The following is a 12,548-nucleotide window of genomic DNA, read 5'->3' on the forward strand; positions in this document are numbered from 1 at the left end:
GAACAGCAGGCTGTGGCAAGGAGCGCAGCATGCACAAGTGTGAGATGAAAACAGTGCAACAGAAGTGGGTGGAAGCACACAGAAAAACGCTGAGCAAAAAACAAACCAGCCTCATGGCCTAAGGTGTAGCGGGAGAGGTCCTGCACCTCCCTGGTAAGTGGTGCAGCCAAAATGATGGGCAACTAATTGCAATCAATGCAGCACGTGCTTCCCACAGCATTACTGACAAATACTGAACCCATTTTCATATTAGAGGACAATAAACATGATTCTTCCTGAGAAGGAAGATCTTAAATTATTCCACAGCTGTAATTCAGGTTTCAGCTGAAATTACATTTGCATCTTCCCTCATCTGTTTGCAGAATTTAAACCCCCTGAGACACTGCCACTGTTAACAGCTACTGCACAATGGTATAGAAAAAATAAACTTTTAAGTGCTACGTCTTGAATTTTGAGAGGGATGCTTAAAACACAAGCATCGCTGGCACAGCCTCTGTTTGTACTGTGTTGTGCTTACACCAAGGCGGTTTCCGATTTAGGGATGAGAACAAGGCTTTGGCCCAGCCTCCATCTAAAAATCACAGCCTGACATCAGAGGAGAGGCAGTCTCCTGAATATTGTCTGTCTTTTCTCCCCAAAGGATAAGCTATGTGATCTCAGCTGACCTTTTGAAATTCCTGAGTGCATTTACAGAGGCATATCTGACCAAAGGTTTAAAAAGGCCTCTGTTTAAGTTTCCTTATAACCATCACCAGAAGCACTTCCAGACAATCCAGGACTTAATACATAACAAAGATTGCAGGCTTTTTATAAACTGCAGCACAAAGCAGAACTGCACCGAAGCAAACAGAAGTAAAGTATTCCATTAGTGCAACCAAGAGCTAAGGGATGGAGTTCAGCACTCTTGCTACGTGGTGGGATTTGCAGGAGGAAAAAAAACAAAATCAAAATGGGGTTGCTCCTACTATCCTCAATTTCTATCCCCAGTTTGGCTCTTGCAGCCTCACCTATTCAACACACTCAAGATACTCTGTGGGTGGCAAGAGTTTATCTAAAGGGTAAGAATTCAATTACAGTTATTTAGATGCACTCATGGTTTTCATCAGTTGCCAGACAAGTATTTTCCCTGTCAGCTGCCTGTGTCTTGGCCCAGCAGATGCAGTGCAGAGACCAGCGTCATGTCTACACTGAGCATGACTTACACCTATGTGAAAACAGGTCTTCAAGAGCCTGATCCCCCTCCACAATCCACTGAAGCAGCAAATCCAGTACTGTACGCTGGGATCCCATTTCCAAACATCCAGCTCCCTTGCAAATGTTTTCATTGATCCACTTGGGTCTACAGGGCATTACTACACTGGGCAAATTGCCTGAGCAATATCAGAGCCTCGCTAGATTTCACCACTTTTACATGGATCTTTACCTCAAAAGTCATCCTGGAGACAGCATCCTGCTCTGGGCGGAAGACTCCTTGCCGTTTCCCCCTGCGGTCCATGTTGGACTGCTGTGCCATCACCCTGTTGTCAGCCATGCCGTAGGAAGAGTCCCAGTAATATTCTGGCACCTTGACTTCTGAGGGGTTCTGGTTATATGGCTCCATTGGGAAAGGCTTCATTTTTTTCTCCAGAGGTTGCTGTTGCATCACAGGAGGCTGTAATGACTGTTCAAACAATTTTAGAGGGTCCTGGGCCTGCAGGTAATAGGACTGCTTTACAGGCATGATCTTCCCCAGAGAACCTTGGACTTGCGGTGGGTTCCAGAGCTGCTTTGACGAGTCTGTCTGTGGGTACTGAGGCAGAGATGCATGCTTTTGTCAGCAGGTAGGAACAATTAACATCAACTGGTTTTCTAACTTCAAGCTGTCATTCTAGCTGACTCATAGCAGATACTCTGCAAACATTCTCATCCACTACATTATTCACCAAAATTCAGTCTCAGTAGGCATACAGCCTCATCAAGCTCAAAGCCACCAGCCAAGCATAATCCCTACTCCAGTTCGGCACCTTACAGACACCTTTATTAAGGTACTGAACTGCTGCCCAGAGCAACAGGAGGGCCTCGCTTGCCATCAAGGCCAGACATGCCAGAAAGGAGGTTTTGTCAAGTACACAAGCACGAAACCAAGAGGAAGGAACTGACAGTGGAACCCGGTGAGCCCACAGGAAAGAGCGAGTAGGGTGAAGATTCAGAGCCCATCCTCATTGCTCAAACGACTTATTTACAGAGGCCTAGGACAGAAATATCTCAGAATCATCACCTTCATACCTTGTCTACACACAGAAACACTTACAAAGATTACCATCTTCTCAGTCCAGTAGATACCTTCCTCTTAGTTACAGAATAGCAGGTTCATGACCACTAAAATTCAGCTGTTTTTCAAATTTGCCCAGAAGTTGACAGATCAAAATTCCACAGCGAGGTCTTTAACAACAACAGTATGAGGTAGACCGGGAACAGAAGTCTCCAACATCGCCAGTTATTTTTAAACACAGCTTAGGCACACTGTACTAGCCAGGCTTACCTGCTGGAACCCAGAGTGGTGTGGCGGGCTCTTCCCCAGGCCCTGCACAGCTTTTGTTGGGGACTGTTGCTGTTGCTGCTGGGCCAGCGCTTGGACCTGTAACTGGCCTGCTGACTGTGCTGTTGCCTGAGCTGGTAGAGATGAGAGGGGTTGCTGGGAGGGAGGCGGTGTTTGCTGAGCTCCCTGGGTCATTGGCCCCGGTCCAGAGGGCCGCTGCTGGCTGTAAGGAATGTGGGACTGTTTCCCACCTTGCACCTGGTTTCCTGCAGGTGAGTGAGCCGTGGGCTGGAGGAAGGTTCCTGGGACAGAAACGCCTCCCGGGAAGGTGTATCCCGTACTCATGGAGAAAGCCACAGGGGGAGGGACAACATAGGTCGGAGGTGGGAACCCTGCAAAACAAAGAGCCGTAACTGTAGTTTCCCAGCAGAAAGCAGCTTCCTCAAGAAAACATTCTGGATTTTTTTTTTTTTTTTATTTTTTATTTTGTACATTTAGAGCATCAGAACAGGAAACACCAAGCACAGTTTGCAGACAGGCACTATCATGTCCTTTTCCACCTTTGCAAGTACACGGCTATGATCACAGAGGGATTCGGAGCATTCTTCAGTTTTCTTCCAATATTCCAGGCACTGGCAACAGTCTGTCAGAGCAGCATCTAGGAGAGTTGCAGGATTGTCCCCATACCTCCACCTCCCTGCTCCTCCTCACCTTTTTCATTCCCCATCATGTTTTTTTTTGACGTGTTACCCCCAAAGTTCCCACCCCTTCAAACACACATTTCCAGACAATTTCTGCAGCACTGGACACAGAAGAAATTGATAAGTCTCCTGCCTCCCGCCAGAGCATCACCAGTCCTAGGATTAATTTAGGCAAGGAGATAAATGGCAAGCAAACCAATCCTCGCATCTACAAGATCAATTTCTTTCCTGTAGCTCACACTGAAAAGCCAAGTTTGGAAGGCAAGATTTAATTCTATGACAGGCCATATTTCCTGCTGGCATTAAAACAGAGAAGAGGTCCCTCTCTCTTATATTGAGGAACTATGCAGAGGAGCTACAGGAAAGATACAGCTCCCAGCTATTTTGCGAGCAAAGATGGACAGTAAGGCATGACAGGAATGCTCCGCAACAAAATGGGAACACACAACACAGCAACAGCAAATGACACCACACAAATTACAGCTTAAAACATGAGTATCACTACAAAAGAAACCAAGCTAGAAAGAAAGCAGCGTGACTGATCTTTTGTAATAGTCCTACATACAGGGAACGCTTTCTCCTGGGCTAGCAGAAGACTTTGTCATGTTTTGACTTACTACAGAAACAGCCTCCTGTGAAATCTCTCGATCTTGTGCTAATCAAGAAGGAAGGTGGCAGATTTCATGGCAGACACTGATAACAAAACATAAGGAATCCTATTCATCTCATTTCAGTTCTGCTATGCCCCTTCTTTACAACACTGTAAGACTCTCACCATGAGAATGCACGTTCATTAGAACAGCCACTACCTTCAGAGGCTGTAACAGCTAAGAGCACAGACTTTTCTTTGCAGACAACTGTAAAACCACACTTTGAAAGAACACAAGTTACCTGGCCGGCTAGGAAGGGGAGGGAAAGCTCCTGGGTGATGAATGGGGATGAACTGGGAACTGCTGGCCTGACTCGGAGTCTGAGTTACAGGTGTTTTCCTGGCTTCAGACACTGGAGTCTTCCTCATCTCTGTCTGGGATTTCACCTAATACAAAATAAAGCAAGAAGAAATTAGGTAACTTTTCCTGTAATTAACCACATAATGTCTCAAGCCAAAAAACAAACTCTGAAATAGTCAGAGAATTTTCTTTTGCCCTAAGTTACTGGAGGAGGTTTGGAACATCAGAATCCAGTTCCTTCTTCTCTGGCCTCAGGCAGGTGACTTTGCCTCTCCTCAGACACTCCTTGCCTCACAAAAGCACAGGACAGATGCCCACCCAGAAGACTGCAACAGGCTTGTCCTCTAACAAGAGAGTGGGAAGCAGGCATAACATCCTCAGACCATACAAAGGACTTACCATGCTGCTCACCTGCAATGCCTTAAGAACAAAAACAGAAGATGCAAATGCTATTACGCTTCTCCTAGGGCACTGCGTCGACCTACTTCAAGCTACTTACATGCAGCACCTTAGAAAACAAACGCTGCCACCTTCTTCCTAGGGAACTTTTCCAGCCTCATCTACACAGTGCAGCATATGCACAAACTCCTGCATATCATGAAATTCTTTCAAATAAGAGCATACACGACACATAGCTGAGGTGGTAACCTCTTTCAGTTTACTGTGAAATTGCTGTATGTTCTGTTAAAAGAGCTGCACCAGTTAAAGGCAGAGAGAAGAATGTAATGTAATGTTTACCTGATTCTGAGTCTGTTGCGGGCTGGGTCTTCCTGGAGAGGAAGACAGAGGGGAAGACTACTTTCCCTTTCTGTTCAGCTCGGCAGAACTGCCTGGAATGCAAGATGGAGCAGGCAGGAAAAAGACAGCAAGCAAAGAACCCGGGCAATATAGAAAGGGCCCAGGAGCAGACCTGATGCCAAGCCTCAGAGGTGACTGAAAGGGGTTTTTATCAGTGATCAAATAAAAAACCCAAACAATAAAAAAAAAAAAACAGCTGCGTGGGACTTTTTTCAACATTTAGAGCTACTGATTTGAAAGGACTAGGAGGGTAGGCACTTCCTTCCAAAATCAGTGATGGGGTGAAAATGCATTCAATCTTTCTCTTAAGTCTTTCTTAAATAACTCTGAATTTCCCCATTTTTAAATTATGGGAGTGTAGTTTGGTTTTTGTTTCATTAAAAAAGTAGCTTTTGAGACAGAGGTTTGACTGTATTTTTCATCTCCCACTAGAAAAAGCTGGGAGGAAACTCCACCTCAGAGTCTGGCTGATGCTAAATGTCACAAATGATGGAGCAGCCCCTGCTCCCCCTCTCATGCCACAGCTGTTTGCTGCCCACCTGTACCCTTTATCACATTCTGTATGTTCAAATTATATCATGCTGTACCTTTTTTTCTCTCTCCACAAGAAGCCAAACATTGTTACAACCCATACTGCATTCATTCTTTCATAGCAATGTCCAAATTCAAAGATGCTCTTCTTGCACAGGGATTTCAAAACACGAGCTCTAGTCCACCATAAACTCAAAGCTGCAATCAAACATTTCCAAAGGTGGCTTCCAAAAGACTCCCCTCATACAATTTATAGTGGGCTTTTAGAAGCTAAATAACTGAAATTGGTTAATCAAGAAAGCTTAATTTCAATCACTTCATTTGTTTCTCCTCGACCTCAAAAGCATCAATACTCCCACATCTTTACATCCCCAGCGGTCTCAAGAGTTCCCACTTGGTGCCTGGGAAGAGCATCGCTTCATCCCGGTGGCCTTTACATTACCTTGAGCAGGTCTGCATTACGCCTTCCTTTGCGCCCAACAGCATCTCCCCTCGAGGCCAGGTTCAACCTACGCCACGCTCGCGTGATCCTGTCTGAGCACGCAAGTTTTCCGCCTATCTGTGAAACAGGACCAACTACTTCCCCTACAACATTCTTGACATTTTTGCTAAAGTAGGAGCTGCAGCTTTATAGAGTTTAGGCTTTTGAAAACAAAGAGCTACAGAGTAGACAAAGTTTGAAATTTCAGGGAAAGCCAAAGCAAAGCACTAGCAGACCATGAATGGGTACAAAGCCTAAGCAGGCATCTTAGCAGGGCAGGGAGCAAACCCTCCCCACGTCCTGGAGTAGGTGTGGGTAAATAAGTTCAGCAAACGGTGTTGTGATAGTTAAACTAAATAAAGCTGATAGAATTAAAAACTCCAAATTAGTTTCTCTTCAACAAAAGATGAAGTGTGACCAACCAGATCCAACACAGCACCCTATCCAGGAAAAATGCATTTCAAACCCAATGGTAAGTCTTAAGACCAAAAAAACAAACAAGTTTCTGATAAATCGACTGGGTTAAAATTACCTTCCCTACACAAGAGACCTACACTACTTCTTCGAGCATATTGGTTTTTCAGCCTCAAGCCCTTCTTTTGCAAGGCAGGGTCACAAACCCCGGCACAGGAGTTATGCTCAGGCCTGCAGCCACATTCCAGACATGTTCAGCAAATAAAGCCTAAACACCTGCCACTCCAACTCCCCTATCTAGACTGTTTTTCAGGTACCAGGCCGGTGTCAGTGACTCAAACAACTGTCACAGTTTCTGTGGGTTACTCCTCTTCCCCTTCCCACCCCTGCACAGACCCCATGCAAACCCAACGCAGGACTGCCCATGCAGACCTTCCCTTTTGTACTAACATTGCCTAATAAGAAATGATCAGAAGGAGAAGAACGATCCAAGGGTCCTACCAACACACACCAGAAAGACATGAAGCTGCTTTGTCTAGCCTAGGGAAAACAAAATTTCAGTAACAGGTCCTCAGAGCACTTGCAAAGAGAAGACTTGAGTTATTCTCTAGACCAGCTTGAGTTATTCTCTAGACCTGTCCTGGGAAGCAGTAGGTTTACGCAGTAGCAAGGGAAATGAAGTGCGTTAAGAAATGATTTCTGCTTGTAAGAACAGTGAAGAACTCACCCTGTTTCTCAAGGGAAATAACTGAATCTCCATTATCATTAAATGCCTCTAGACAACACCTGTCAATGGATGAGATACAACCAAAACAATCCAGGTACAGATTACATCGACCCTGAAATTCTCCACCCTTATTCACTACAACTCTGTGGAAGCCAGAACAGTAAATTCACTCCCTACACACGAGGTGAGCATTTTTGTACATAGTGCTACATAAATGGGGGAAAAGAGCATGCCTTTAAAAAATACAAAAGAGAAAAGAACAGCTGATGTGAAAACCAACAATTCTCAACAAGCATCTCAGTGCAGAATTACAGGTTAAAAGCTGCGTGGCTTTTCTTACAACCACCGAGGGCCTCCTTACTGCACACGCAGTACAGAGGATCCTCCTCCAAGTAAACAACTCAGTGCTTTTGTGGTGTGTTCGATTTATTGCAAGCGCACAAGCCAACTGAACAGAAAATGCCCAGCTCCTTCACAACAACCACAGCATGGGTAATAGCATGACTAAGACCTGGCCATGCACGCTGCCCCTTGAACTGTTTGTGGAACAAAAGCTAGAAGGCTTTGTCGTTTGAGTTTGTTTTTTAAATACTGAACATACAAAAAAAATCGCCTTTCATTGCTCCCTACCTTTTCCTCCCCAATAAACTGAGACAGCATCACGGAAAAGGGCAGAGACCCAAAGTTTACTAATACCTGGTCTCTGAGACAGATTTTTTTTTTCCCCTTATGCATTAAGGGTACCTGCAGGCCCGCAGAAAGACCTTGGCTCTACTGATTTCTGTGCAAGCAGTGAGGGCCCTGACACAAACATACTGCTAAGATGCAGTATCCCTTTGATCTAAAGGCTTACCTGAACTGCCACATTCTGCTTTCCTGCTTCCTGCATTTTATCCAAGCCGCATTTCTTGGTCTCATTCTTTCTTTTATTGTTATCCTTCTTCCCATCGTTCTTATTGGCTACTATTCCTTTGCTATAGTCCCGTCTTTCCCTACCTACATCTTTAGGTGGATAGATCCGCCCTTGCTCTCTGTTCATTTCTCGTGGCTTAATATTTTCTTTGAACGTGACCATTGGTTTTTCTCCCGCATCACAGTTGTTGTTTAGACTTCTGCCAGAGGACAGAACTGATTTGAGTCCAGGGCTGCCATCTGTGGATAGTGGTTCTGCGATAGATGTTTCCTGCAAGGTGAGACTCTCTTTGGCTTCGCTAGAATCCTCTAGTAATAATTCCGGGATTTCCGTCAGAAACAACAGCTTTCCTACCTCATTTTCACACTGAATCAACCTAAAAAGACAGAAATTGAAAAGCAAATATGAATAGTTGGTGGCTTTTTTTTCCACAGGGTAACCTAACACTCTTGCTACAACTTCAAATACTGTTTCCACTCATCCCAGCTGTGCTTCGGTATCACTAAAGCGCCTCACTGGAGTGAAGCATCACATCCGAATGCATTCCTTATCAGAATTAGCTTAGGGAACAGTGGCATGCTGACACACAGAACATATTACTAGCACTGTCAGTATCCTGAACTCACATTATTTTGAATTGCTTGGTAAAATAACGAGAAAAATAAAGTTCACCTCTGGCACCTGTACTGCTTAAGCTTACAGAAGCAACTGAAACTCCCAGAAGCTATTTGCAGTTACCTTGGCTGATTATCAGCAATCCATTTGCCTGTGAAGATGAGTCGCTGTTGCCGTATCCGACGTTGTTGCCCTTCCTTATCTCCTGTAATCGCCTGGTGACCTTTGGAAAAATCCAAGTTCCTAACATTGAAATAGCACAGGGAATAATATTAATTACAGTTACCCTCAGCAAAAGCATGTTTCTTTAGAAATACAACTGGTCGACATTATTTTGTCATAGGCTGTGATATTTCACCAGATTCTATTCAAAGCATGCTGTCTGATTTAGATTCAATTTTCTTCTCATAACATGTATCTACATTGAAGAGGGTCTTTTTTGTGTGTGTGTGTGCATGTTATTAGGTACAGGGACATAGTTAAAAACAGAAAAAGTAAAAACACAATTTTCAAGGGAAAAAATATTCCTTTCCTCATTTCTTAAATTATTTCTCTTTTATTTTATTAGTCTGAAGACTGCAGAAGAAAACTGAGCAATGTCATTGGCTCATGGCATTCCTCAGAGTTTTATTGAGGATTGGCATAGGATCTGTTTTCTTCTTCAGAATGCAGATGAAATCCTACGTTACCTATTACAGTCCCAAGATGATAGCTGCATCAATCCATATAGCAGCACGTGTTCATAAAGAAAGTATTGTAGCGAACAGAGGAGTGGCTATCAAAGCAGTGACACTAGCAAGGAGGCAGTTTCCTTCAGCTGTCACCTACCTGAATGAGGGTCTCAGAGCCAAGAATCCCTGCAACTCAAATTCTTCTGGAAGGGGGGTTGCTGGTGAATAGACAATAAAAATAAAAACAGCATTAACACTAATTACAGACACAAATTCACACCCCAGCAAGGTAACTATATACAGTAAAGCCTTCAACTAACATGTCCACTATACTTGTCTGCCCTGTAAGCTGAGGAGCTCAAGAAGGAGAAAGAGCAAGTCTGCTCAGCACAAGAAAGAAGCATTTGCAAAGCATTAGTGTGCACTAATACTAGAAGACAACTTATTGCATGTTTGCCTTTCAACTGCAATTTCCCACAACATCACAAAAAGCACGTATCATTCCCAGTCACAGAATCACAGAAAGTTAGGGATTGGAAGGGACCTTGAAAGATCATCTAAGTCCAATCCCCCTGCCCGAGCAGGAACACCTAGATCAGGTCACACAGGAACGTGTCCAGGCAGGTTTTGAATGTCTCCAAAGAATGAGACTCCACAACCCATGTGGGCAGTCTGTTCCAGCGTTCTGTCACCCTCACCGTGAAGAATTTTCATCTCATATTTAAGAGGACCCTCCTGTGTTCCATCTTGCACCCATTGCACCTTGTCCTATCATTGGGTGTCACAGAGAAGCACCTGGCTCCATCCTCCTGACACTCACACTTAACATATTTACAAACATTAATGAAGTCACCCCTCGGTCTCCTCCAATCTAAAGAGACCCAGCTCCCTCAGCCTTTTCTTATAAGGGAGATGCTCCACTCCATCATCCTCAGGGCTCTGCACTGGACTCTCTCAAGCAGTTCCCTGTCCTTCTTGAACTGAGGGGCCCAGAACTGGACACAATATTCCAAATGCAGTCTCACCAGGGCAGAGTAGAGGCTGAGAGAGGTTCTCCTCCCCACTGCTAACCACCCCCCCGACTTCTGATACACCCCAGGATGCCATTGGCCTTCTTGGCCACAAGGTCACAGTGCTGGCTCATGGTCATCCCGCTGTCCACCAGGACACCCAGGTCCCTCTCCCCTGTGCTGCTCTACAGCAGTCCAGTCCCCAGCTTATACTGGTGCCTGGAGCTGTTCTTGCCCTGATGCGGGACTCTATACTTGCTCTTGTTATATTTCATTAAATTTCTCCCCACCCAACTCTCCAGCCTGTCTAGGTCCCACTGGATGGCAGCACAGCCTTCTGGTGTGTCATCCACTCCTCCCAGTTTAGTTTCATCAGCAAACTTGCTGACAGCACACTATTTCCTCATCTAAACTGTTGATGAATATATTAAATAATACTGGTCCCATCACCGACACTTCAGGGATTCCACTAGATCCAGGCCTCCAACTAGACTCTGTCCCATTGACCACAACTCTCTGGCTTCTTCCCTTCAGCCAGTTCACAGCCCACCTCGCTACCTTAGACCACACTTCCTCGTTTAGCTGCAAGGATGCTATGGGTGATGATGTCAAAAGCTTTACTGAAATCAAGCTAGACCATGTTCACAGCTTTCCCGTCATTTATGTACCTGGTTATATCCTCATAAAAGGCTATCAGGTTGGTCAAGCACAACTCTCCCTTGGTGAAGCCATGCTGACTGCTCCTAATGACCCCTCTTATCCTTGATATACCTAGAGACAACCCCAAGGATAAGTCATTCCATCACCTTTCCAGGGGTGGAGGTGAGGCTGACTGGTCTATAGTTACCTGGGTCCTCCTTGTTGCCCTTTTTGAAGGCTAGAGTGATGTTTGCTTTCCTCCTGTCCCGACACCTCTCCTGTTCCCCATGACTTACCAAATATGATGGAGAATGGCCTAGCAATGACTTCTACCAGCTCCCTCAGTACCCACGGGTGCATCCTATCAGGACCCATGGACTTATGGATGTTCAGCTTGCTTAATCAGTCCTTAACCCAGTCCTCATCAACTAAGGCAAACTCCTCCTTTATCCTGACTTCCTCTGGGACCCCAGAGGTACAGGGGGATCCTCAGGACAGCCTCCAGCATTACAGACAGAGACAAAGAAGTAACTCTGCCTTCTCTTCATCTTCTGTCACCAGGGCACCCATCTCATTCATCAGTGGGTCTCCATTGTCTCTAGTGTTAGTTTTACCTGCAATGTATCTGAATTACTCTGTAATTGCCACCAGACCTCCTGACCAAACGTGGATTTCTAACTCCTCCTGCTTATTCCCCATGCTGCATGCATTGGTGTCCAGGCACTTCAGGGAGCAAGCTGAGCACACCAATTTCACCCCAGGGGGGAGGGAAGCCTTCAAGTCTGCATCAGTGCTAGAGAGCTGCCCCGCCAGTGCAAGCCCAGCTACAGCCACATCCCCCTTCGGATCTAGTTTAAAGCTTTCCAAATGAGCCAGCCCTTCTCACAGCACAGACCAGAAGCATCCTTACCATTATTATTGGACAGATCTTCTTCATGAGGCTGGAAGCTGTTTAGAAGAGAAATCAGCCATGGCCATATGCTGCAATCAGAAAAGAAACTAAGTGAAAACCACAAAACCTGAAACTTACTCACCTTACCAAGAAAACACTGAAATCTACTACACAGCCACAGCTTGCATTAGTCCTTTGATTCCCAATAAAAGGTTTTTCCCTCAAGCATCAAGGAAAATAAGACTGACTTGAAGAACCTAGTATTTTTAAGAAGTCATTGCAAAGTTACCCAGGAAGCCAGACGCTCACAGTATGAGTTGCTTATAATCCAGCAACTCAGGAAATTTACCATGAATTTTACTAGACAAAAACATTGCATGAGCAGAAGTTGAGAACACTCTGAAGTCGTTTGCAATCAATGTTTTTCAGTCTAAAGCTGCCTACTCTCAGTGACAAAGTAAAGGAAACAGTTTGGAAGCAAAACAAATCACCGAGATACAGATGTACTTCTGGTTCCACTGACATTAGCAAAGCTCTGTGGCACTGGAACAGACACCAGAAAGACAAGAAGGTCTAAGTAATAGTTGCACTGAGTAAGGAGATTAAAGTGAAGGTTAGCTGGCAGTAACCCAGTCTTGCACCAGCAATAGCAGTGCAAACAATGACTAGAAATCCTTTACAAAGGCCC

At 44.9% G+C, this 12,548-nt stretch overlaps 1 protein-coding gene across 5 annotated transcripts in view; it reads right to left on the reverse strand.

Moving 5' to 3' along the window:
* The window catches only part of SMG7 (SMG7 nonsense mediated mRNA decay factor), a 47,434-nt gene that overhangs the window by 7,599 nt on the left and 27,287 nt on the right, over window positions 1–12,548 (reverse strand). For 4 of the 5 annotated variants that reach the window (XM_084291123.1, XM_084291125.1, XM_084291122.1 and 1 more), the window contains exons 11-17: window positions 11,879–11,949; window positions 9,477–9,537; window positions 8,772–8,891; window positions 7,974–8,409; window positions 4,111–4,255; window positions 2,522–2,910; window positions 1,424–1,789 (exon numbers count right to left, since the gene is read on the reverse strand). In XM_084291123.1, coding sequence (XP_084147249.1) covers window positions 1,424–1,789; window positions 2,522–2,910; window positions 4,111–4,255; window positions 7,974–8,409; window positions 8,772–8,891; window positions 9,477–9,537; window positions 11,879–11,949 — 1,588 coding nt within the window. The remainder of the gene's footprint in view (window positions 1–1,423; window positions 1,790–2,521; window positions 2,911–4,110; window positions 4,256–7,973; window positions 8,410–8,771; window positions 8,892–9,476; window positions 9,538–11,878; window positions 11,950–12,548) is intronic. The other variant, XM_084291124.1, reaches the window with a different exon arrangement.

The sequence above is a fragment of the Netta rufina genome (genome assembly GCF_964035555.1).
Source record: "Netta rufina genome assembly, chromosome: 8".
NCBI lineage: Eukaryota > Metazoa > Chordata > Aves > Anseriformes > Anatidae > Netta > Netta rufina.